This window comes from Amia ocellicauda, chromosome 1 (genome assembly GCF_036373705.1).
Source record: "Amia ocellicauda isolate fAmiCal2 chromosome 1, fAmiCal2.hap1, whole genome shotgun sequence".
In the NCBI taxonomy this organism is placed as follows: domain Eukaryota; kingdom Metazoa; phylum Chordata; class Actinopteri; order Amiiformes; family Amiidae; genus Amia; species Amia ocellicauda.
Window position 1 is genome coordinate 4952563 of NC_089850.1, and position 23523 is coordinate 4976085.

Genomic DNA, 23523 nt, shown 5'->3' on the forward strand with positions numbered 1-23523 from the left:
ATGACCGCTCACCAACAGACAATTGCATCTTAAATTTATATTCAAACAGATATTGGCAGAAAGAACTGAAGAGACAGCATGACAGAACTGGATGTGCAAATACCTTAACATTTGCAGATTTCTTAAGTTGTCTTTAATCTTCATGTGTTCAAAATTTGTAAATTTTGACCTGTGGAGAATGGAGAAGTCATAGATCGGCATTTTTACATATTAGGCCTACTTTTTCTACACAGGGAATGGGTGGATATGTATTTGCTTGTTTACCTGTGTGTGTATGTATTTACTTATTTAATCATTTTGAATGTAGTTTTATCCAGTACTGTGTCAGCAGCTTCCTTTAAATTATATATTTCTGGTACTTTATTATAATATTTTGGACAAAACTAAAACCATTAACTATTCACTACCCAGCAGGTACTCAACATAATATCAACATAATTTTGTTGTTGAAATCTAGTTGCAACGTGGATCAACAAGACTACAACTACTATTCAGTGTGGTTTTGGAAATGATTCATCAGCGTCGAAATGTATGTTGCTTTCAGGTTGAATAGACATTGTGAAAAGTGTAGATAACAAACACAATATTCCCTCAAACAATGTAATTTTCCCCAAACTATTTTCATGCGTTTATTTTCAGTGACATATTCAGAAAATTTGCAAACTTACCCTTATATAAAGAGGGGGGAAAGTTAGATCAAGTAATTTATAAGAGTGTATGTGTGTGTGTGTGTGTGTGTGTGTGTGTGTGTGTGTGTGTGTATGTGTATATATACACAGATGGGTGACAAATGAAAGGAAAAAACAACATAAAGTGTCTCAGTAAGGTGTTTGGCACCACGAGCCTCCAGAACAGCTTCAATGCTCTTGGCACAGATTCTGCGAGTCTCTGAACTCTACTGGAGGGATGGAACACAATTCTTCTGAAAGATATTCCCTCATTTGGTGTTTTGATGATTTGGTGGTGGAGAGCGCTGTCTAACACAACTCCCATAGGTGTTCAACTGGGTTGAGATCTGGTGCTGCAAAGTCCATAGCATATGATTCACATGATTCATTTATTCAGATTTTTCCTTTAATTTGTCACCCATCTATATATATATATATACACCGATCAGACATAACATTATGACCACCTGCCTAATATTGTGTAGGTCCCACTTTGGCCGCCAAAACAGAACCATCGAGGCATGGACTCCACTAGACCTCTGAAGGTGTGCTGTGGTATCTGGCACCAAGACGTTAGCAGCAGATCCTTTAAGTCCTGTAAGTTGCGAGGTGGGGCCTCCATGGATCGAACTTGTTTGTCCAGCACATCCCACAGATGCTCGATTGGATTGAGATCTGGGGAATTTGGAGGCCAAGCCAACTCATGATTCATCAGACCAGGCCACCTTCTTACATTGCTCCGTGGTCCAGTTCTGATGCTCACATGCCCATTGTATGCACTTTCGGCAGTGGACAGGGGTCAGCATGGGCACCCTGACTGGTCTGCGGCTACGCAGCCCCATACGCAACAAACTGCGATGCACTGTGTGTTCTGACACCTTTCTATCAGAACCAGCATTAACTTTTTCAGCAATTTGAGCTACAGTAGCTCGTCTGTTGGATCGGACCTCACGGGCCAGCCTTCGCTCCCCACGTGCATCAATGAGCCTTGGCCGCCCATGACCCTGTCGCTGGTTCACCACTTTTCCTTCCTTGGACCACTTTTGATAGGTACTGACCACTGCAGACCGGGAACACCCCACTAGAGCTGCAGTTTTGGAGATGCTCTGACAATTTTGCCCTTGTCAAAGTCGCTCAGATCCTTACACTTGCCCATTTTACCTGCTTCTAACACATCAACTTTGAAGACAAAATGTTCACTTGTTCAATATATCCCACCCACTGACAGGTGCCATGATAACTAGATTATCAGTGTTATTCACTTCACCTGTCAGTGGTCATAATGTTATGGCTGATTGGTGTATATAGTAGCGTTTCTTGCTATTTGGATTCACCAATCAAAACAGCTACGAGGGATTCGGAGGTAAAGCAATAGATTTATAGATGCGGGAAAGGACCAGTTCACCTTCAAGCAGTGGCGGCTGGTCAGAGGAGGCAATGGAGGCTGAGCCTCCTTAAAAATTACTCAGAAATGATCATAGGTAAAGCAATAAAATGTTCTTTTATTTTAATCACTTTCTTACAAAATTCTTCATACCTTGATGATGATGAGCATAATATATATAGAGATTTTTTTTCTTTTTCATTTTCCAAGATATGCAGGCGATATCATACACCCACATTCATTGATTGTATTGCATGCAGGCCAGAGGAGGCTGAAAGCATAATGGCTCCTCTCGTTACTAAATTGACCAATCAGAATGGATGTTCAAATATTGCAACGTCATTTGTTTCTGTCAAAAACGCTTTCAGAAAAGGCAGAAGGGAGGCAAATTGAATTGTGCCTCCTTCGGCATAAATAACCAATAAGCATTGATCTCCCATTCCTGAACCAATTAGCTTTCATTATCACATTGAAACATGTCTGCCAATGGTTGGGAGAGAAAGTGGCAAAACCTCACTTTAGCCAACATGGCTGTAATCGCTAGTGTGGATTATTTGTTACAAAATAATTTTGGAAAACTACCATTTGATCAGCAATTAGAAATAAAAAAATGCTGGGTGACCGACTCCAGAACTTAATATTATACAACAGGGAGGATGGAGCAGTTTTCGTAGAACTTTCATTTATAAATTTGCGACAATGAAGGAGCGGAGGATGGAGTTCATCTACAAATAGGTGAGTAGAAGTGTTAGACCGAATGGGGCCCTCCATTCATTCATAAATTATTTTATTGGATTGATAATAGTCTGTAGACAACACTGTGATTTGTTCTACTAATTTCCTACTTTCACAAGTGTTGGTGATGGGAAAGATTTAAGTTCAGTCAAAACACTCATGTGATGATTTGACCATTTATTGATACCATAGACATGGAAGTAGGTTTGACTTTGGCGGAGTGGATGTACACAAAGGAAGCACTCCTTGCTTCTAGCATTAGCTAGCACATACATAGAAAATGAGGCAGGGAGCAAATAGAGTAAAAATCCCACTGATGGATAGCAACATACAGACAACACGGAGAGATGGGGATGGTGGAGGGTGGCAGCAGCACAGAATAATTCAACAGCCGGGGGTGAGTGGACGCGTATCCATGTGACTTTTATACTGCTGCCTTATCGGACATGAACCTCCAGGCTGAGCAGGTACACAGTGATGAGCGAGATGACATGCTGCCCGAGTGCCATGCCTGAACTTAGCTTCGCTCATCTGTTGTCAGTTATCAAATCTTTATATATTATCTGCATATAGGAGCCTAATTATCACAAAAAAGGTGATAGTGTAATAATGTTTTGTCATAGCTAATGATCAATTTCAATTTACACCTCAGCCTCCTCAGAAAATTCCCCCACCAGCTGCCACTGCCTTCGAGACAATCCGACAAGAACCTCCATTGCTGTGTGGATGAAAGCTTTTTCACGTAAGACTTTATTTAGGTTCTTTTTGTATAGGCAATTGAAAATCTTTACTTAAATATTTAACTGCAATATACTGTAAAAAATGACAGTATATTCAAATATATCTCTCTATAGGAATACAAAAAGTATTCTTTCATTTAAATAAAATACAATGTGAGATTGTAGTTTTAGACAACTTATTAGTAGTACATGATACTCCTTTAAATAAAGTAATTTCAACCAGCAATCTGTTTGGTTGCATTTTGCTGATTAAATTAATGTTGAATTAACATTGATAATTCAACGTCTATTCCATTTGCAAATCCAATCCAATTTCTATGTAAATTCAACATTGTTTCTAATGTATTTTGCCTGCTGGGTAACCAGCAATATGAACTAACACATCTGTTTGTATTTTAGTTTCACATTATCAACAAAATACACTTCCATCTTATGAGAACAACTGACACAAGACCTGTCAAACGGAGGGCGAGCACTTCACAGATTATAGGTTCTCTGTCAGAGTGGTTTCTGAAGCATATATAATGCCCTTTCCCAGATATAGTTATCATTTACAGAGATGTTACAGATGTTAGTGGGGTGCGAAATGTTATTTTGTCTTTAAAATCCTGTTTATCGAAGCTCATTAATACACTATATAAAAGCACACAAAAAAAAACTTAACAGTTCACTGAATTTGGCATTTAATAATCATCAATTCTAAAAGTTATTGCTATTGCTATGTTTCTTGCTATTAAAACCAATTGATCAAGATGGGTTGAATTGCCTCCATTTATTTGTGTATTATGTATCTTCTAATGCTCTTATACTGCAGCCAGAAATAAGACTAGCTCATTGAAGGAAAAAAGGGGTTAAGATTGAAACATTATTATAGAACATGAATTCTTGATTTCCCCTGTAAATGTTTCATTTTTATGCCATTGCAAAACCACAGTACAGTGTAGGAAAGCAAACATGAATCATGGTAAACTATGATACATGTGTAAAAACATGGAAAGGCAAAGTGCATGCACGATGAAACCATGGGAAACAATGTAAAAGTATGAATATATATATGCATATTGATCAAATGAATTATAATTTACAAATTGACCATCAGTACATCAATGTTGCAGATACAGAATGCATACTATTATTATGAAACACATTTATTGCAAATGTATGCAAACCAGTTGCATTGATACAGGGTGAACAAAACATTGCATTTATCTTGATTTGTCATGTTTTATTAATACTGTGAAAATATGTATTACTGTATCGTATAAAATAGCTAAAAAACATATTCATTTATATAGATAAACCCTGACAAAATACAGACTAAGTGAGCACTGCCTGGGGTGGAGACCGGACGACACAGACAAACCTGGAGACCCAGAGACATGCGCTTGTGTGACCAGTGTGGATTCGCGGCGACAGAGACAGAGACAGAGACACACTTTGCTCTGAACTGTGTCAAACACAAACATGCCAGAGACACCTTCTACTCCAAACTAACCAGCAGGGTTACTAATTCTCCCCAGTTAGACAAACCAAACAAATTAAAATAATTCTAGGCAAACACAAAGAGACAGCTGAAATTGCAGCAGAATATATAACACATTGCTACAAAAACACAACCAAATCTCCAAATTATACACATTATATCTCTTCCTCTTCTTATCCCTCCTTTAAATGTGTTTTATGTATTTTAAAAAATATTATTGAAGTTATTTATGTGTTTATCTTACAATATGTACCTAAATCTGTTATCTTAGTTATCTGCTGTAATTGTTTAACCTTGGCATGCCAATTAAACTCTTTTGAATTTAATTGAATACATATAGACTACTGGTCATATATCATATATAAAGTTTTAGAACACCCCCATTTTTCCAGTTTTTATTGAAATTTAAGCACAGTTTTTAAGTAAAGTTTCCTACACCATCAAAAGGCACTTGGAAACTGGAGGAAACTCTGACACTAAGAGGTCTGGCAGACCCACAGCCACAACAGAATCAGAATACAAGTTTCTGAGAGGCAACAGCTTGCGTGATCGGCGGCTCACAGGACAACAGCTTCAAGCACAGCTGAACACTGGTTGAAGTAAGCAAGTCTCAGTTTCAACTGTTAAGAGAAGACTTCGAGCTGCAGGTTTGACAGGTCGAGTGGCAGTAAGAAAGCCATTGCTATGATGGCAAAATAAGAAAAAGAGGTTGCCTGGGCCATGAAGCACCGCCAGTGGAATACTGAAGACTGGAAGAAGGTCTTATGGACCGATGAATCAAAATATTTGGTTCATCACATAGGGATAGTGTACGCCGTCGAGTAGGTGAAAGCATGGTTACTCAATGTGTGACACCAACTGTCAAGCATGGTGGAGGAAGCGTGATGGTCTGGGGCTCTTTTGCTGAATCCAGAGTCAGCGACTTGCACAGAGTGAGTGGCACCCTGAACCAAAACAGCTACCACAGCATTTTGCAGCGCCATGCAGTACCCTCTGGTGTATGCCTAGTTGGTCAGGGGTTCATCCTACAGCAAGATAATGACCCAAAACATAGGATGAGATGGACAGAAGGGTGAAACAGAAAGCAACCTACAAGTGCAACACATTTGTGGGAACTTCTGCAACACTGTTGGGAAGAACTTTCCAAACAATATTTGATTTCCATTGTAGAAAGAATACATTGAGACATTAAACTGTATACATTTATATTAAAACTGGAAAAATGTAGGTGTGTATGTATTCACAAGATATATGCAATCTTGATTAAGGTGCAAAAAGCTTAACAGTACTTATAAGTACTGCTTTAGGAGAGCTTGCTTATTTAAAGAGCCATCATCAAGACATCATCTGACACCTTTCATTAGCAACTAAAATGAAGAACTTCTAATTCGTTATCTGCTAAACCAGGCTCTTTAGAAACATATATGTCTATATTTTAAAATAATATTCTCCTTGTTGGACTTGCATACTTGCCATATAGTATTGCTGAAGATATGTAGTCAAAATAAATCCACATTGTGCGTCATACAGTATGCAAATATAAAGTATTTTCAAAACTATACATTTTAATCATAGTGTTGTGTATTTCTAAAAACACAAATGGAAATCATAGAATTGTCCCTCAGTGGGTTCATTTCAGAGGACCTGCTCTGAACAATTCAAGGCTTATACTATCAATTTAGACAATTTACACTAGATATTTAATCTGAAATGCTAAAATGTCAAATTAAAACAAGCTGTTAAACATTCAAATAATTCAATTCATTAAATTTGTTTATCTCTGTTGATACTCAACTTTCCCTGTGAAACACTACCTTTTAAACATGGTGTTTTATATGCATTCAATAATCCTTTCCTTTTTTATTAATTTGAAGTCCTTATATGTCAGAAATTTACCCTACAACAGGAAATACAGTAACAGACTTGTGTACTTGAGTATATTTGTGTAAGCCTGTTAATGAACTTAACCTTATGGAATTGCCAAGAAGGGACCTGCAAGGAGACGTATGGACATGCATACAAGCAGATACGCCTAACAGCCCACCAGAAAAACATTCTTCTCTGTTGTCAGTTTCTCAAGGTGTCCTGTCAGGTATGGAGGAAATCTTCTCCCATGACAGTGGGTAATGTGGTCCATTTTAGGGTTCAGCGCCCTGGAGCTGGGGATCCCGGTGGTCCAGGAGGTCCGGGAGGCCCAGCAGGGCCAGGATTGCCAGGCTTTCCTCTGGCACCTGGCAGCCCATGTATTCCAGGGAGACCCGCTTGTCCCTGTATTCCTGATGGCCCTTTGGGACCAGGTAGCCCATCTTGCCCAATGGGACCCATGTCCCCCTTCAGTCCTGCCTCTCCTTTAGCACCTGGTATTCCTAAAGATCCTTTGGCTCCTTTAAGGCCTTGGCTGCCCTTAGGTCCTGGGGGGCCAGGTTCCCCTGGTGCTCCCTTTGGCCCAATGAAGCCCTTTTCACCCAGGGGCCCGCGGTTCCCTGTAGGCCCTTTATCCCCCTTGTTTCCTGTGAGTCCAACAGGCCCTACAGGTCCCATTTCTCCTTTGCTCCCCCTCACACCTGGTGGCCCTGGCATCCCTGGAAGACAATTAAATATGAACCCAATTATCTGTAGGGAACATGGTCTGGAAAACATTGTAATTAACAAGACAAAAGTGTCAGATAAAGACATAGCTTTAAAATGTACATTTTACTGATGGAGTGATGGCATTGTGTTGGCATTGTACAAAATAAGGTCTGTACATTCCACTATGGGCAAAGAGCCCACTGTGTAGTAAGTTAATTAGATGATGAGTAGATTGCCGATAGTTTGCTCACAGTGGAAAATTATGCCCTTATGCTTTTTCTCTGTAAAATGCATCCAAATGCTTGGAATTTATACCTTTCAAAACTGTGAAGTTCTTCATGATCTGACTGTGCTTGGTGTCGACCAGTTTCATTTCTTCCATGACCATTGAGAGATTCCTCACATCCATATCCAGTCTGACACTTAAATACATGTACTGCTGCCTCAGGGTGTCCACCGAGTTGAGAAGCACCAGGACAGAGCTGTTGAGGTTGTATAGCTCCTCTGTGTGACTGCCCAGTTTGGAGTGGCAGGATGTGCTTTCAATATTGATATATTTGTACATGCTCTGTACATGATTGACCGTGGCATTGATGCTTGCAGAGATTGTGTCGATTTCCGTTTCCAAGGAACCCATTCTCGCCTCCAGGGTTTCGAACCTTTCACTCGTTCTGTTTTTGTAATACCCCGAGTGGTAATGGAGGTCTTGCATGTTCTCCTCGTGCTCGTCCATGAATGATGTGACGTTGTCGAGCTGCATTTGCAAGTTCATGACTTGCAAGGTCAGGTCATGCACTGTTTCTGAGCTCACGCTGATTCTTTGGTGGGTGGCTGAGATGCCGTTTTGAATGCTTCTCACCATTTGGCTGGTGGTAGAAGCGTTAGACTTTATAGCTCCCAGTACTTTGCTATAATCCTGCCAGTCTGTTGTAATTTTTTGCAAGACCAGACTTTCCTCATTGGCCTTCCTTTGAATGGTATCTATCCACAGAGCACTGAGGGCGACAGTTGTGTTGACTTGGTGAACGGTGGCTCTCAAGTCAGACTGATCTTGGACAAGAGATTTCATGGCTTCATCAGTTTCGGTTATGACGACCTTCCAGCCATTCACTTGATCCAGATATCTCTCCAAGGACTGGTTGATCAGCTTAATAGCAATAGAATAATTCTGTATGTCATGAATGATTCGCGTGTTGGAGGAGCTAAGACTCTGCTGTGTTCTGGAGGCTTGATCTAATATCTGCTCTTGACCCAATATCATTTTCTGAATGTCCTCAAACTCTTTTTTTAGTGTGCTGACCTCTTGGCCAAAGTGTCCGACATCGTGAATATCTGAACAATTGCTTGACGTGAGATCTAAAACAGAAGAAATTCAAAAGAGTAAGATATATATGTCTGAAGCATAGGGTTAAAAAGCAAAAACAAGTTTTAAAGTTTAAATTGTTTCCCTGGAAAAAGTACATGCAATACTCTGAAGGGTAGTCCTGCTAAAAGTAAACAAATAGAGACATTCTGGCCTCATCTGCAGTTCACTGGCAACATCTGCAACTGCACCAAATACAACGAATAAAAACAAAAATATTCCAGACTCAAACTGCAGGTTATGCTTTATGTGATCCTATTCATCCTCATCATAGAACATCACACAGTGTTACTTCCTCCTTAATATTCAGCCAACCATAGACTTACATTAACTGGTTCACCTACTTTAACAATGACTGTCTAATTATTTTCTATGGGTCAGTCTGTATTACCCTTTCATTCTTTAACATGCATATGACACTTATAGTGAATGATTTATAAAATAAAATAAAAATATATTTATATTCTTACCATGTATATTTTCCTGGACTTTCATTATCTTTTTGTCATAAAATGATCCTTCTTCGGATATAGAGTCCACTTTCCTGAATACTGACAATGTGAAAGAAAAGCATGTAAGTATTTAAGTTCTATGTACAATAGTGTACACTTCTGGCATATCAATGAATGTCTGTGTTCAGTTATGAATGTATTAATAAAACATGATCTGTGAGCTTGTGAATTCTGACTCATAAGTTAATACGTAGTGTGAAGTGCGTCTCGTATCGTATAAGAGATGTTGTCTCTTGCAGTCTGGGCGAGAAGAAACTGAAATGACATCTCTTCAAAAATCTTATTAGAAATCACATTAACCATAAGGATTAGACACACAAATATCTTTACAGTGATTTATTTATTTTTCTAAAATAGAACTATCAACCAAAAACGTGTTGGTCCAGGACCTGCTGTAACTGATCTACAGTAACTGATCTATGTTGTGTTTCCGTGCTAGTTAAATGTAACAAAAGTATTAAAAACCAAATGAACATCCTGTGAAACTTTCACCTCTGGCATTGAAGTATCACGAAACGTCCTTGGTAGACAATTTAACCTCAATGACCTTACAAAATACAGTTCATGTTACCAATATATGCAGGCCCCTTGATTAAAAGGTTGTTGTTTTTTACTCTAATATTCAGCTTTATAATTTTTCTTATATAACAAGAAATTCTTGTGGAATCTTGGAGAATGTGAAACAGATGTGTGACATTACAATTCAACAAACCAAACACTTACAAGTTCATAATTGAGCTATTATTCATATCTCTCATACACTGAATATATCATCATACAATTATTGCTAGAATTAAACACATTGTTTCAAAAAATGCACTGAAGTCCCTACTGGGTTTGAAGCAGTGTTGCTTGGGTAATGAAGATGTGCCAGAAAGAGCCAGAACTGCAACAACATTCTCCATCTACCAGGAACACTTAAGCCCCTGATACTGCCACTTCCAAATCTCCAGTGAAAGGGGCAGATGCTATCATAAATAAAAATACACACCTGACATGCTGAGTAGTATTTTTAATTGAGCTATGATTATTGTTTGTCTCTGTATTGTTTGCACTGTTTGGAAATTATCAATGCCTCATGTGACATTTGGCTCTAGCAGCAAAAACAAAACCTGCATAAAGAATTTAAATAGTGCGACTTGACTGAACTTACCTAATGATGCCAGAACTGCAACTGCTATTATGAGAAAAGCAAAGAAGCCATACAAAACTTTCACTGCCAGTAGGAGAGATCGTGTCTGTTGGCATTTTACGCAGCCACCTCTGGTTCTTCCTGTGAATACAGTACACATTTCCTATTATGTAGAATACAAAATATCAAATGTACAAAAAGAATGAGCAACCAAACAAACACTTTTGAAATTCTAAAGATTCTCAGATTGAACATTTACAGTTTTGATTTCACAGATGCGTTTTGATTTGGTTTAGCCCAAAATTGTAGGCATCTTTGTCATGGACTTGCAATAGTAATAATAATAATAATTTGTATTATTTGTATTTTGCTTCTTGTTTCTACTCAAAACTATAACCACTATGAAGCACAGGCTTGTAGTTTGCTATTAGTGGGTGGGACAAAGTTTTGACTGAATCCAGCCCATAGATTTAAACTAAAGTTTGAATTAGTTTATATAAAGAATGATGGATGATCAAGCAAAGAAAGCCAGAATTAATGTGGGGAAGCAAAAACAAACCAAGCAACCAACAAATAAACACACAATAATAATAACAATAATAATAATAATAATAATAATAATAATAATAATAACCAATATAACTTGAATTGTGAAAGTCCAACAAATAGACGAAGCATCCAGACTTGAACAATGTCTGTCTTGCAGAACTGAAGTTATAGTTACTTTAAAGAGCAACCTAGACAGTTATAATGCCTTCGAGCATCTTCTCTGTTTACTTTTGTATACTTTCTATTAATCTTTTACTGTATTTGTTTTTTGGGGTTGTCTAAATTTACAAATTCCAATTTCAAAAGTCAAAGGATTCCATAATTCCATGATTCCATAATCCTATAGAGGGCTGACAGGGCTTATTTTTGTACAAAGGTACATAGATAAAAAAACACAATGAAAACTTCTGTTAAAAAAGTTAGAAAATGATATACCAGTTATCCGTAACCATGACTATAATTATTTTTAATGCACACGACAATTAGAAAATATTATGATTTGAAGCATCATGGGTACTGTTATGTGAGTGTTCAGTAGACGTAGTGTGAGTATGAAGAGTTAAGTGCGCCTTTTCTCATTCTTATGAGCTGCCAGATCAGCATGTCTTCGTGCTGCTTATACAGGCATTCTGGAGTCCGGAAGCGGCCGTTTTCCTGGCTTTATCTCAATTCTCCAATAATGCCTCCATTGACTTTCCTCAGTCCCTCCCATGCAAGCTCTTTGCTGGTCCTTACTCTTATGTTATCATACCCTTCTTCACATCTCGCTCATCTCCTTTGCCAACTTAAATGTAATTACAGTCTGCCTCTTACCCTAGTTTTTGCCAAAACCAATAGCATTATTCTCCCAAGATAACTGTGCACATGGCAGTTATGGGAACATGCCGTTTTCTGCTGATCGGCGCATATCTGCGTTTTCTGCGCAGGTCACTGCCGGTGTATCATGGGCAGTGTTGCTGGCAGAGACTGAAACGGCCTTCCTTTGGCCATTTGAGAGTCTCTGAAGTGGCTGGAGAATAACAAGCAGGCTATCTGCAGTTAAAATGCTGCCTGGGAGGGAGAGAGGAGGGAGTCAATATGGATGGAGAGGTCACTACCCCTGAGGCCTTGAATCTGTATAGACTGAATTTGAAATCATAGCTCAAGGGGATTGAGTACATTTCCTCTACCCTATTGGACACAGACACACACCCATTAAACAACACCCAGACTGGCGTGACTGAGAACCTTTTACAGGCAGTGTGTAAAGAAGAGACCACGGACTGCTGGGTACATATAGTGAAGCACTGCTGTGCTCAGAAAGAGGGGGGCCTCTGCGAGGCTGGGCTGAGATCTAAAAAAGAACTTATTATCTATTAAGTCACACAATGATTACTTCAATTAAGGGTTCAATTAAGTAATTGAGAGATTGGTTGGAACAAAAAACAGCAGGGTAGGAGGTCCTCCAGGACCAGGGTTGAGAACCACTGCCTTTGGGAACAAAAGGAGCAGTACTCTTAAATACTCATATACCGTGTAAAACAAATATTTGAGCTAATTTTGGCAGAAATGTATATGGCTCCCATGACATATACAAAATGAGTGTGTAAGTATTGTATATGTGTTGATTTCACAGGAATCGACTCAAGAGTCCCTGATATTTGTTAAAAAGAGATGCTGACCTCTATATGAATGCATTTCTTCCTCCTCTCCTGTCAGATCCTCCTCTGCAGGAAACACAGATGGAATAGATTAGTCCATTGTAAGCAGTTAGTCCACTGATGACCAGCTGAGGAGATAATGTTCAGGCACTTCCACCCAGTCAATGTTACCCACGATGCCTCATTTTTTGCAAATATTTATCAACAGATATCTGTTGTTAGCAATAATCTGTGCCCCAGTCAAGCTCTGATGTCAGGCAGTAAAAAGCAACATTTCAGTGTAATGTATTAACATATTTGATATGGTAACATTTTAATATATGCTGCGTTCTAAATGCGCTGAATCTTTTTGAAAAGGTTGCATAACAAATTTAGACAGACACAGCAATAACAAATTCGAAACATTTTTGAAAGAATTTTACTATGGAAACTCTGACTTTGGCTGCCCTTCGTGACTCTCTATGTAATCTGTTGGTTATGGAATGAGTAGCTTTAAAACGGTAAATCTCTGCTTACCTTTAAACAGCTGATTTTCATAACCACGATGGCTTTCTGGTGGAAAGAAACAAACAAATCAAATAAACAAAATAAAAAAACAGCTAGAACAAACATCAATAGTCAATTTATTATCTGTTTTTAAATAAGATAATTCCATCTTCCAAAACATCATCCAGCACAAGAAAGACCCAATCAAAAGTTTATTTTTATTTTTATTTTTTTGGCTTTTCATACCTAGCCTTAGGTTATTACAGTTGAATTGGATCATAAAGGGAAGGGCTATTTTCCACTCAAGTTTTGAGTTCAACATACTCTTATTTTGCTGTTAACTCTTGTGCAGATCTGCGTTGTTTAATAAAACAGCTCAGGAGTCGTGTTGTGTCTCTGAACTTTGCTTATTTTGCTTCATTTATTCCATCTGGTAGTCTTTCTTAGTAATTAATTAGCTAATTACCCCGCCCCCTCCCAAAAACATTCTCTCTCTCCAAGAATAATGTTTAGATATGCCTACCATCAGTTAAAACTTTTTACAAGCCCTTTCGTTTTATGTTTAACTAGTTTCTAAGTTCATTGAGATCATGTTTTTTAGCATATGGCAATAAGCAGCTGACACACTACTCTACATGTGTGTGTTTTTTTAAATAATAATAATAATAATAATAATAATAATAATAATAATAATAATAATAATAATAACAATAATATGCAAATAACACTTGACATTTAAGCAAGAGGACCTGTTCTCTCTACAATTTAATATTTTAGTATTGACAAGGAAGGAAAGTTTGCTAATTTCTCTTTTCATGTCCATTTGTGTTATAAGTCACAGCATAATTTGTACAAGATTAAGAAAAACTATAAACACAATCTCTAAATGAGACACACATGTGCACACAAACTGCTTGCAATGCTTCAGTGCACAATGTGTTCCACAGTTTCAATCTCTAACCAACACCTAGTGTAAGTGTGTCTACATTTGCTCTTTTCCATGCCACTTGATAATCCTTTAAAATGAGCAGTTTGTGTTGGGAGCAATATAACCATATTGCTTCACTTGGGATCTCCAGAGCAACTGATCATTTGCAAACCAGAGGTCATGTGCTCACCATGGGGCATTACAGCTGCATGCACAATCACTCACACGCTGGAGTCAGCCTTAAGAAACCAAAAACATAAAAACATTTTTGGCAAGGCTGGCTCGGGGCTATGTGGATTCCCTATATGCAGTTGCAGCTGGATGTAGGTTTCAGACTTAACATTTCTACAAATGGGCCACGCAGGTGACTCTCAACACAGCAGGCAACACCTGGGAAGAGGCTCGCTGTAGCTCAAACACACAATCAAAGTCTTTCTGGGTGTTCGCTGACACCAGCTCCTAAATTGAATCTCCTACCAAGGACAGCAGAGTGTTAGCATTCTTTTTGAGCTCAGTTTAGAAACATCTCCCCAGAGACTGGCTTGTGAACCAGTTAACTGCCTGAAACATATTCTTATTAAGGACTGATGAACATTGAATGTGGTTTAAATTTATTTGATAAAATATATTATTTGTATTATATTCATTCTTGGGTGTTACATTTTTGCCTCTTCCTTGATTATTTGAAAATACTCAGATTGACTCACTTTTGTCAGAAGTTATTCAGATATTGTACACAATAATACAAGTTCAAACTGTATTTCTAAGGAAAGGAAAGGTTGGTAAACCAAAAAAGCAGCCGTTGGTCAAGACTTCAACGTTGATTTAATTAAAACAAATTAAGAACCTGTTTTCCACTCAGAGTTTGAACCTGAAATTAAAATAGCTTGCCTATCGAATCATTCTTTTCAGCTTGTCTGTGTCTAATAATTGGATAAACCATATATGAAATATGGCAATTAATCGTAATTGATGAATGGGAAAATGCTTTTCTGTGAATATATGAACTTTTACATGCGTAACCCCAAAAGATCTGTGTTTCGGTGATGGTTGGATACGATGCACTTTTATGGATTTTTTGGTATTATTATTTTTAAGTCAAAGCAGTGTAGTGGCTGACTGCCTGCTGCTCAGTTCAAGTCAAATCTCAGGTTTCTTTGGCCTGAGAGGGAGTCAGAAAAAGCTGTCAAAGCAGCCCACAGTCGGCTCTCCACACGATCTCTAGCCCTTCTTGAAGGGAGTGGCCAGAGCTATATTTGATGCCCAACCTCCATCCCTCTCCATGGATACAGATAGAAGTGTAGGCCACATGCGAACATGATTTTCTCATAAACAGCATTAATGTTTTCAACCTGCAGGGCTGGTCAGTAGAGCAAGCCTGCTTCAGATCTAAAGTAAGCTCAAAAATGGAGCCAGTTCTTTTCCATTTCTGTCCTGTGATTACTATGGTGTGATAATGAACAACGCAGCCTGAATAGACTGTGGACAACTGTTAAAATGCAATAGAATAAATTATGTAATTGCCATTTTGTATTTTATGCCTTATTAATTTAAAAAGTATAGATATCCCTTTCATTTGTAATTAACTCCACATAATATGCTGGTGTAGCCTTAAACATCTTATTATTATTTAACATTCGTAATGGTTGAAAGCGTCTATCCTATCAGTAATAGGTATAGGTTGAAGCCAATCCAAAGAAATTAATTGTGTTTATTCAATTCTGGGCTCCACACTTCAAGAAAGATATCGCTGCTCTAGAGGCAGTTCAGAGGAGAGCAACCAGACTTATTCCAGGTCTGAAGGGAATGTCCTACTGAGAGACTGAGGAACTGAACCTTTTCACCCTGGAACAGAGGAGACTACGTGGGGACTTGATTCAAGTCTTCAAAATCATGAAAGGCGAATCACAAATGGCCTCCTCTTGTTTGTAAACTTTCTTATGTTCTTATCATTCCGAGAATCCGAAACAAGAGTGTAAATTAATGCATTATCTGTGAGATATGTGTGATATCAAGCTGAAGGTTTTCACTCCTTTCAATCAAGTGGAATCGTTAATTTATTTTTCGATAAATAGGTGCAGTTTAATTAACACTATTTAATACACACTAAATGATTCACAGAATGGCATTGTGTTAAATGAAGGCTGTGAATGCTTTTGACTGCAACTGTACATGCAAGGAAGGGCCATGATATATTTGGGAATTGCAGACATAACTTGCGTCTATGAATTCTCGACAATTCAGCATCATTTGAAATCACATAGCAATGAAAAGCTATGTTTTAAAGGCATAGTTTTGCATCAAAAGGATGACTAAAAAGACTTAAGGGGAATATTTATTTTATTAAAAAAGTAAATTAGAAAAACAAATACAAATAAAAAATATATTTGAGGTTAAGATTTCAACCTTTTAAAACTCTTGATCCTGTCTCGCTCTGCTGCCAGTTTTAAGATCTGGCCACTGTCTATCTTACTAACACCCTAACACTCTCACTTCACATATGACTTCATGTCTACTGAAATGAAATTACTTCACCTGCTGGAAGCTCACAGTATTGTGTCATATTATTTTAACGTTGTCATTCCTGCACTTATTTATGTTATGTAATTTTTCTACATTTGTTTCTTCCATCGTTTTAAACCTTGTTTTCACAAAGGGATATGCATCGCCTTAAGGTACACTTTGAAGATTTATCTTTTTTCTGTTCAATACCACCAATACAGCTAATCTCCGCAGTTGCTATAACTACCTTAATAAAAGTAACTCCACTCAAGCTTCTGACAAATCAAACACACAAACATTGTTATGTACATATGCAAAGCATATTGGTCATTTATATACACCCTTCTAAATATTATATTATTTCCTAGAATTACAGAACAGTTATCAAATATATAATTAAAATACACTTAATATTAGTAACTGTGTGCATGGCTACCTTATGTTCTTTATTAAGTTCCAATTCCTTTTAAAACCATCTATTTCTCATCTCAGACATTAACAATTTGGTCATAATTGAATTGTTAGCATAAATGAACAGTTCAAAAATGAAGAATGACATAAAGATTACACTAATAAATACTAAGAAAGAAAATATGTATTAATGTGTTAAACGAAAACTTGTAACTTATTTTTGCAACTGCTGTTTTTCTTCAATTTTTTTTTATTCATTTACAAGGAACAGTTTTTTAATGCATTTATCATTTCTGTTTTAACTACACAGTTCCCCTTATATGGGTATGTGGATGTGCAAAGAAGGAACAGTGTTTTCTTTGGCTCTTGTATAAGTGTTCATTTACTGAATGAAAAAATTAGAAAAGTTGGTCCACTTTTCATATATAGGTTAGCCATTTTACTTTTGGAAGAACACTTTTAAAAAATGAAATCCTTCTGTTTTTAGGGCTTGAATCTGTTTTTCTTATATTACATTTCTTTAAAACACTATTTAACCTGACAATGATTTCACTGAACTTCAATATCAATGTTCAATATCCTGAAAAGCATCTAAAGGAAAGGAAAAACTCTGTTTGCACTTGAGACTAACTACAGTGATTGTGTGTAAGCAGACTCAACCTTGCTCCCCAAAAAAACATTATATTCTTGTAGTAGAAGGATCCACCCAAGTCTTCTAAACTAATGGTCCAAGCTGAGCATTATATTGTAATGTAAAAACTTCTCAAAGGGATGTTTGTCTGCCTTTTTCAGTGTACTGCACCCTGTTCTAATTTCCCAAAGCCTTCCTTGACTCAGACAGAAGCCTGAATGACCAAGTTAATGCATCCAAAATAGTGTTTTATTTCTCCACATGCTGCTGTGGTTGTTTAAGTAACATAGCCTTCCTTTTCTACCCATTATTAACTGTCTAACAAGCTTTTCACAACAAATGTTTGAACAAATATCCTATTGCTTTAAAGATATCTTCTCTGATATGCAGTATTTTTATGTACATGGCACTGCATGACCCTTCACCTTTTCCTGAAGAATAATTCAAAATAAAACCATACAAATGACAACAGGTGCTTTTGTTTATTATTTTAGCCCACGTCTCTCAACTGGTAACGCCACAGTAAAGAAAAGGGCAAACCACTGTATCTTTCAGTTGTGAACACAGTGCATGAGAAAAGACATCTGAAAAATGCGATGAGACCCATTCTGACCTTTCACAATATGAAACAGTTAAACAGCTGTAGTATCACATGGAGAAATCTAAAACTACAATCACACAGCTGGTCCTTGTGAAAATTGAGTTTTAAGTCATTGTGTATGTTTTATTATCTCACTTGTGTTGTATTTTCCTTGTTACTCAGCTTTTCTTTCCTTCTTATTCTAATTTACTGTGCAGATGAGCAAACAAAAAAGAAAAGCATCTGAAAAAGTTCATAAAGTTTCTTGGATGTGGAAATGGAAAGCATATTAACACGGCAACCATTCAGCAAATTCTAAAATCAATCCTACAGGAAACATGTAGAAATCCATGCAGAATGAATTATGCATTGCTTCAGTTTCCATAAGAAATCCTGAAGCATCTTCCCCATGGGACTAATGAACTGTAGGATATTTGTTCAAATCTGTAAGGAGTTTGGCCTCCAGTATCCAGCAGGATAACATGGTATGATTGATTCATGGTAAGGTGATTTGGTGCCTCACTGATATGCTTCCTCGAGTCATTTCCTCTTCTTTGACACATCTGCTAGTCAAGGCCTGGGGAACTAATAGGAGGCTCCAAGCAAGACATTAAGCAAAAGGAAAATACAAATATTAACTGACAATTGCTTTCTACAATTTTCTTGTATGTAGTGAATCATGACAAAGCACTTCATGTGTAGTCTAGTTTAGCTTCTCTACCTAGCTTTTAAATACCCTCATTTCATTATTTCCACAGCTCTGGACACACTACATTGAAAATATTGTCAACAGATTTGCCAGAATTATTTTTGCCTCTATTCTTTCACACCATTGTGAGAAAATTAATTTGATTTATTGCACCAGTAACTATGGTGAAATGTCTGTTTTGAATATGATGCACTGCAAGGAAAAAATGCCTGAAAATGGAAATTTGGGGTGGAACAGTTGACTGGAATAAAACCAGGATATTTAATTTTTACAGAATTAAAAAAATGAAATAATATACCACCCCATAAAAACAACAAAACAGTTAATTTGTCTCATTTACTACTGTTTTACAGTATTTGACCACCTAAGAAAACAGGTTTGAGTTCTGTGAAAACCTCCATATAAGCGCATTAAAGCTTGCAAAGCATTTCAAACTAAGTTTTGGTTCTACTCAAAACAAACCAGATGAGTGTAACTACATCCATATGAGAACCTCCATAGGTAAATTGCAAATAAATGCCATTCTGATCTTTTAAACAGGCCAAACAAGCCAGCAGCTGTGCAATTGATCTTTCACACATTTCGTGATTACAAAAGGTGACAGGGTTAGCACCTTCTGTGTCTATCCACAGTATATATTCTGGCATCTTAATTAGCTTTCATCCTAGAAAATTATCATAAATGTTGTCACATAAAACAAATCTGTATTTCTTTTAGCACAAACTGATCCCCACTATAATGAATGCTTCTTTCAGGAACACTGACATGCAAGTGAATCATAACAATCACGCTTCACTTTATGACCTCAAAATAGAATTACATAATGAAAACTATACATGATACCTATTATCCATAATGAAAAATAACAAGTGTTCAGATAGCTGCACTGAGTCATTAATACAATAGAAAATTGTGCTGAAATGGAAACATCTGCCATATAACCTGACTGAAATAATAAAACAATGTTCCTGGGAACCTACTCAGCTCAGCTGCACTTGAAGCTTCACATTAAAAGTTAACAGAACATTCACGGTGAAAGTGCAGAACAGAACATTTGAGCTAATATATATTTGGCACATCTTTTATTTTAACTAGAGCTTTCCTTTAATTCTTTCTAATGGTCCTGCCCCCTCACACAGGAACAGGAGTGCTCCAATTGCCCAATTACATTTTTTGAAATTTTGAAAATGGATTAACTGTTTCAGCAAACTATAAACCTTCTCTAAAATTGGCTACAATAGTGGAAAGCGATGGATCAGATGGTAAATAAAGTAATGTCCTTCTCTCATCTAGTCATAAAAGTCAAGTTAGACATGTTGTCTTTGAAGGAAGACTCTATAACATCACATTATGGACCTGCGTCAATATGGCACCAAGTTATTCCTGTTCAGTCAACACTGTGATTATTTGTGTTCAGTGCTGCTTCAAGTTATACATGTCCACTTCATGTCTTAGTGTGAATACAATTGTTAAAGAAGAGAAAAAGAAGAAAAAGAAGAGCAACAGCGTACTACCATATCGTTCCTATGTTTTAATTTCCTGTGTTTTTTACACACACGACCAGACCCTAATTAATGCTACTCTGCGACCACACTTTGACCACATACTGACCTGCCTAATGACTTTAGCAGCGTTAAAAAAGTAGATCGAAGTTCAGTCTGGGTACAAGTCACAGTTTCTGTATTTGTCCAATTCTATGGTTGCAACAGTGGAATGATGCCACAGAAATGTCTGGGATTTTCTCATCTTCTGAACACACAAGTGACCACAACATGTGTGGGTAACCAAATTGTCACATTCGTTGTCACATCTCCTGTTGTACTTGATGCATTAAGAGATTTGTAAGCTTGCCATTAGCTTGGGAAAAAACATCTTATGAAATTCCACCAAGAGCCAAAAAATATTTTTTTCATGTTTGCGTTTGATCTTTGAGAGTCCTTGGTGAGATAAGTACTTGACAACTGATTTCTCATTTCTATTGCAAAGGTCAATAACTGGTCGAGAAACTTACAAGAGTCACAAAGGTTTTTTTAACCAGATCATAAGAATACATATACATTAAAACCACTGTTTATAGTCACTTAAATATGCAGGAAAAGTACAAAAATGTCACAGCAACCCAAGATATCAGAACCAAGAGTCATTAAAGTGACTGTGAATCATGTCAGCTGAGATGAGTGGAGATTGTAAAGAATGAGAAAACGGTTCCATTCAGTTCTTGGTTAGCATTTAACATTCATACATGCTGGCACTGTGCAACACAACCTAAAACCCCAAATATGTGGCAGGATCAATAAAAGGGGTAAGTTACAATATAGGGAAACTTGACCAGCGATAATAAATTATAGCAGGGTGCTGGAGCTCAACTATCATTCAACTGTTTTAAATACAGCCACACTGGAATGTGTGCTTCCATTCAAAACAGAGAAATGTAAGGAATGTGTTTATTAAAAGATTGTCTAAAGTCCAAGACATGTTCCCCCAATCTTTCCAAAAGTGTTGGAACTGTAAATCTGTTTGAATCCAATCATTAGAAAACTCATATGATTCGCAGAGGCATTCCTTGCAAGATTGTTATATCAGCATTGTAGTGTAGACCTGTATAAACACTGTCCTACCCACAGCTGGGTTGTAAAATGTATGTCTTGCCTGCTCCTTTATGACTGAGAATGTAGTAAAAAAAGGGGCGCTGGCTTTGTTTCAGAATTGGGGGAACGCATCCCCTATGCCTATGGAGCTGGGGGGCATACATTATTGGAGGTACAAGTAAACTATTCTCAACATTGGGGGGGACATGCCCCGTCCCCCCTAAACCTATGCCTATGAGTAAAAATTATATATTTTGCATGTTTCTTTGTATCACATTTTTGTTCTATTACAGAAACATATACAGCAATGTGGCTTTGTTAAAACATACAGTATTAGACTGCATTATGCAATGGGAACATAATTTACTATTGCTCTCAAATGAGAATCAGTACTGTATTATACTGTGTAGATAAAAGAGTACCAAAACATTCCTATAACAGTTAAAATGAATAGCAAATCCTGTACTTTGTTTACGTAAAATTAGTTAATCAGTTACTTCAGGTTTAATTTAATTTTCAATTGTACTGTGTGGATTCATCCTTTGTAACACCTTTGCACCTATTGGGTAATGTATGAAAATGATTTTGTTATCCCTAAAGTGGACCATATATTGTTGAGTTTAAGATGATACATACATACATACATACATACATACATACATACATAAAGTGTCTCCCTTCTTTTCAATCATATTTGCTTGTCCCCTTGTAATTTGCTATGAGAAAAACTAAAAACTGGCAAAATCAAAACTCTCGACAGAAACTCTGCAAAAATCTTCCTTCTACACTCTGGTAACACCCCTGACACCTGCTGACTGGCAGAATATGGAGGTCAGTGTTTGATATTTTTCAAAATTAAAGTCTTTGCTTCATTCCATGGATGTAACAGGAATTTGTTAATGACTAAAATAGTTCATGCAATGACAAATTCAAAAAGCATGTGAAAATAAAAATAATAAAAAACACAAAAACATCTGCCTACCTGTAAATGTTAATTTTAAAGGTATTTAAACCTCATAACTTCTTCTCGTACTTGTGTTTGGAGTCCTGCTTTAGTTTCTCTTTCATTATTCCCAGAAGAATGGGTACATTTTTGACCTCTTCAAAAATAAAACTTTAATTTTCATGCAATGTTAGTGAATTGAAAACTTTTTCCTTTCAGTACAGGTCGTACATGACCCTTAAATGAAACCAAAGCAAATGTCTGTCTGGTAAAAATACAGGGCTTTTCAGGTAAAGCAGAAAAGGAGGTATCAAATCCAAAAACAACGCATGTGAAGTTTTTCCTGGACTCTCAGTCTCCGTTTTTAAATGCAGCTGTCTGCCTGTGTGTGTATAACTTCTGAAATGAGGTACATTATTCCATAGTGGCCAAAGAGTGTCAGAGGCTCAGAAAAACAGATACAGCTGACAATATAAACAGAAACACAAGTCACTTACCTTTCATAGCTCTTGAGTGGACCGACTTCAGTCACAATGTGGAAAAAAAGGCTGGGCTGTATCGAATTCCACTCACTTTCAGAAGTCTCCTCTTCTGCAGTAAGGAATGCTGCAGAAGAAGTGAAAAGGGAGTCGTTTATCAGCTAGCTCATCAGGTCCAAGTCATAAAGGTCACACACACATCTGTAATTAGAGTCGCAGCTTGAAGGAGTTTTCAGATATCCAGATTTCTGGAAGGTGAGCAAAAGGAAAACATTAGCAGCTAATTTCTCTCTGTGCTGTATATGCGTCTCTCTCCAAACATCTGAAAGACAGCCATCCCCTCTGGAGCCCAAGTGCACTTCTACCACTAACTAACTCTCTGCTTGATCGGCAGCCTATATAAACTTCCTCTATAGAAAGGGAGAAAGCTGTAACCAGGCAGCATGCTAAGATTGTGCTTCGCAGGGCTGTTTCACTCCAACATGCTCC

The 23523-nt window shown here is 37.3% G+C and overlaps 1 protein-coding gene across 1 annotated transcript; it reads right to left on the reverse strand.

Moving 5' to 3' along the window:
- Positions 1–2949: 2949 nt before the first annotated feature.
- On the reverse strand, positions 2950–23523 carry scara3 (scavenger receptor class A, member 3). The gene is made up of 7 exons (XM_066706451.1): positions 23053–23523; positions 13294–13329; positions 12799–12843; positions 10610–10729; positions 9415–9495; positions 7897–8937; positions 2950–7592 (listed from the first exon to the last, which is right to left on the reverse strand). Exons 1-7 carry the CDS (start codon positions 23057–23059, stop codon positions 7156–7158), a joined length of 1767 nt encoding a protein of 588 aa, XP_066562548.1. The 5' UTR covers positions 23060–23523; the 3' UTR covers positions 2950–7155.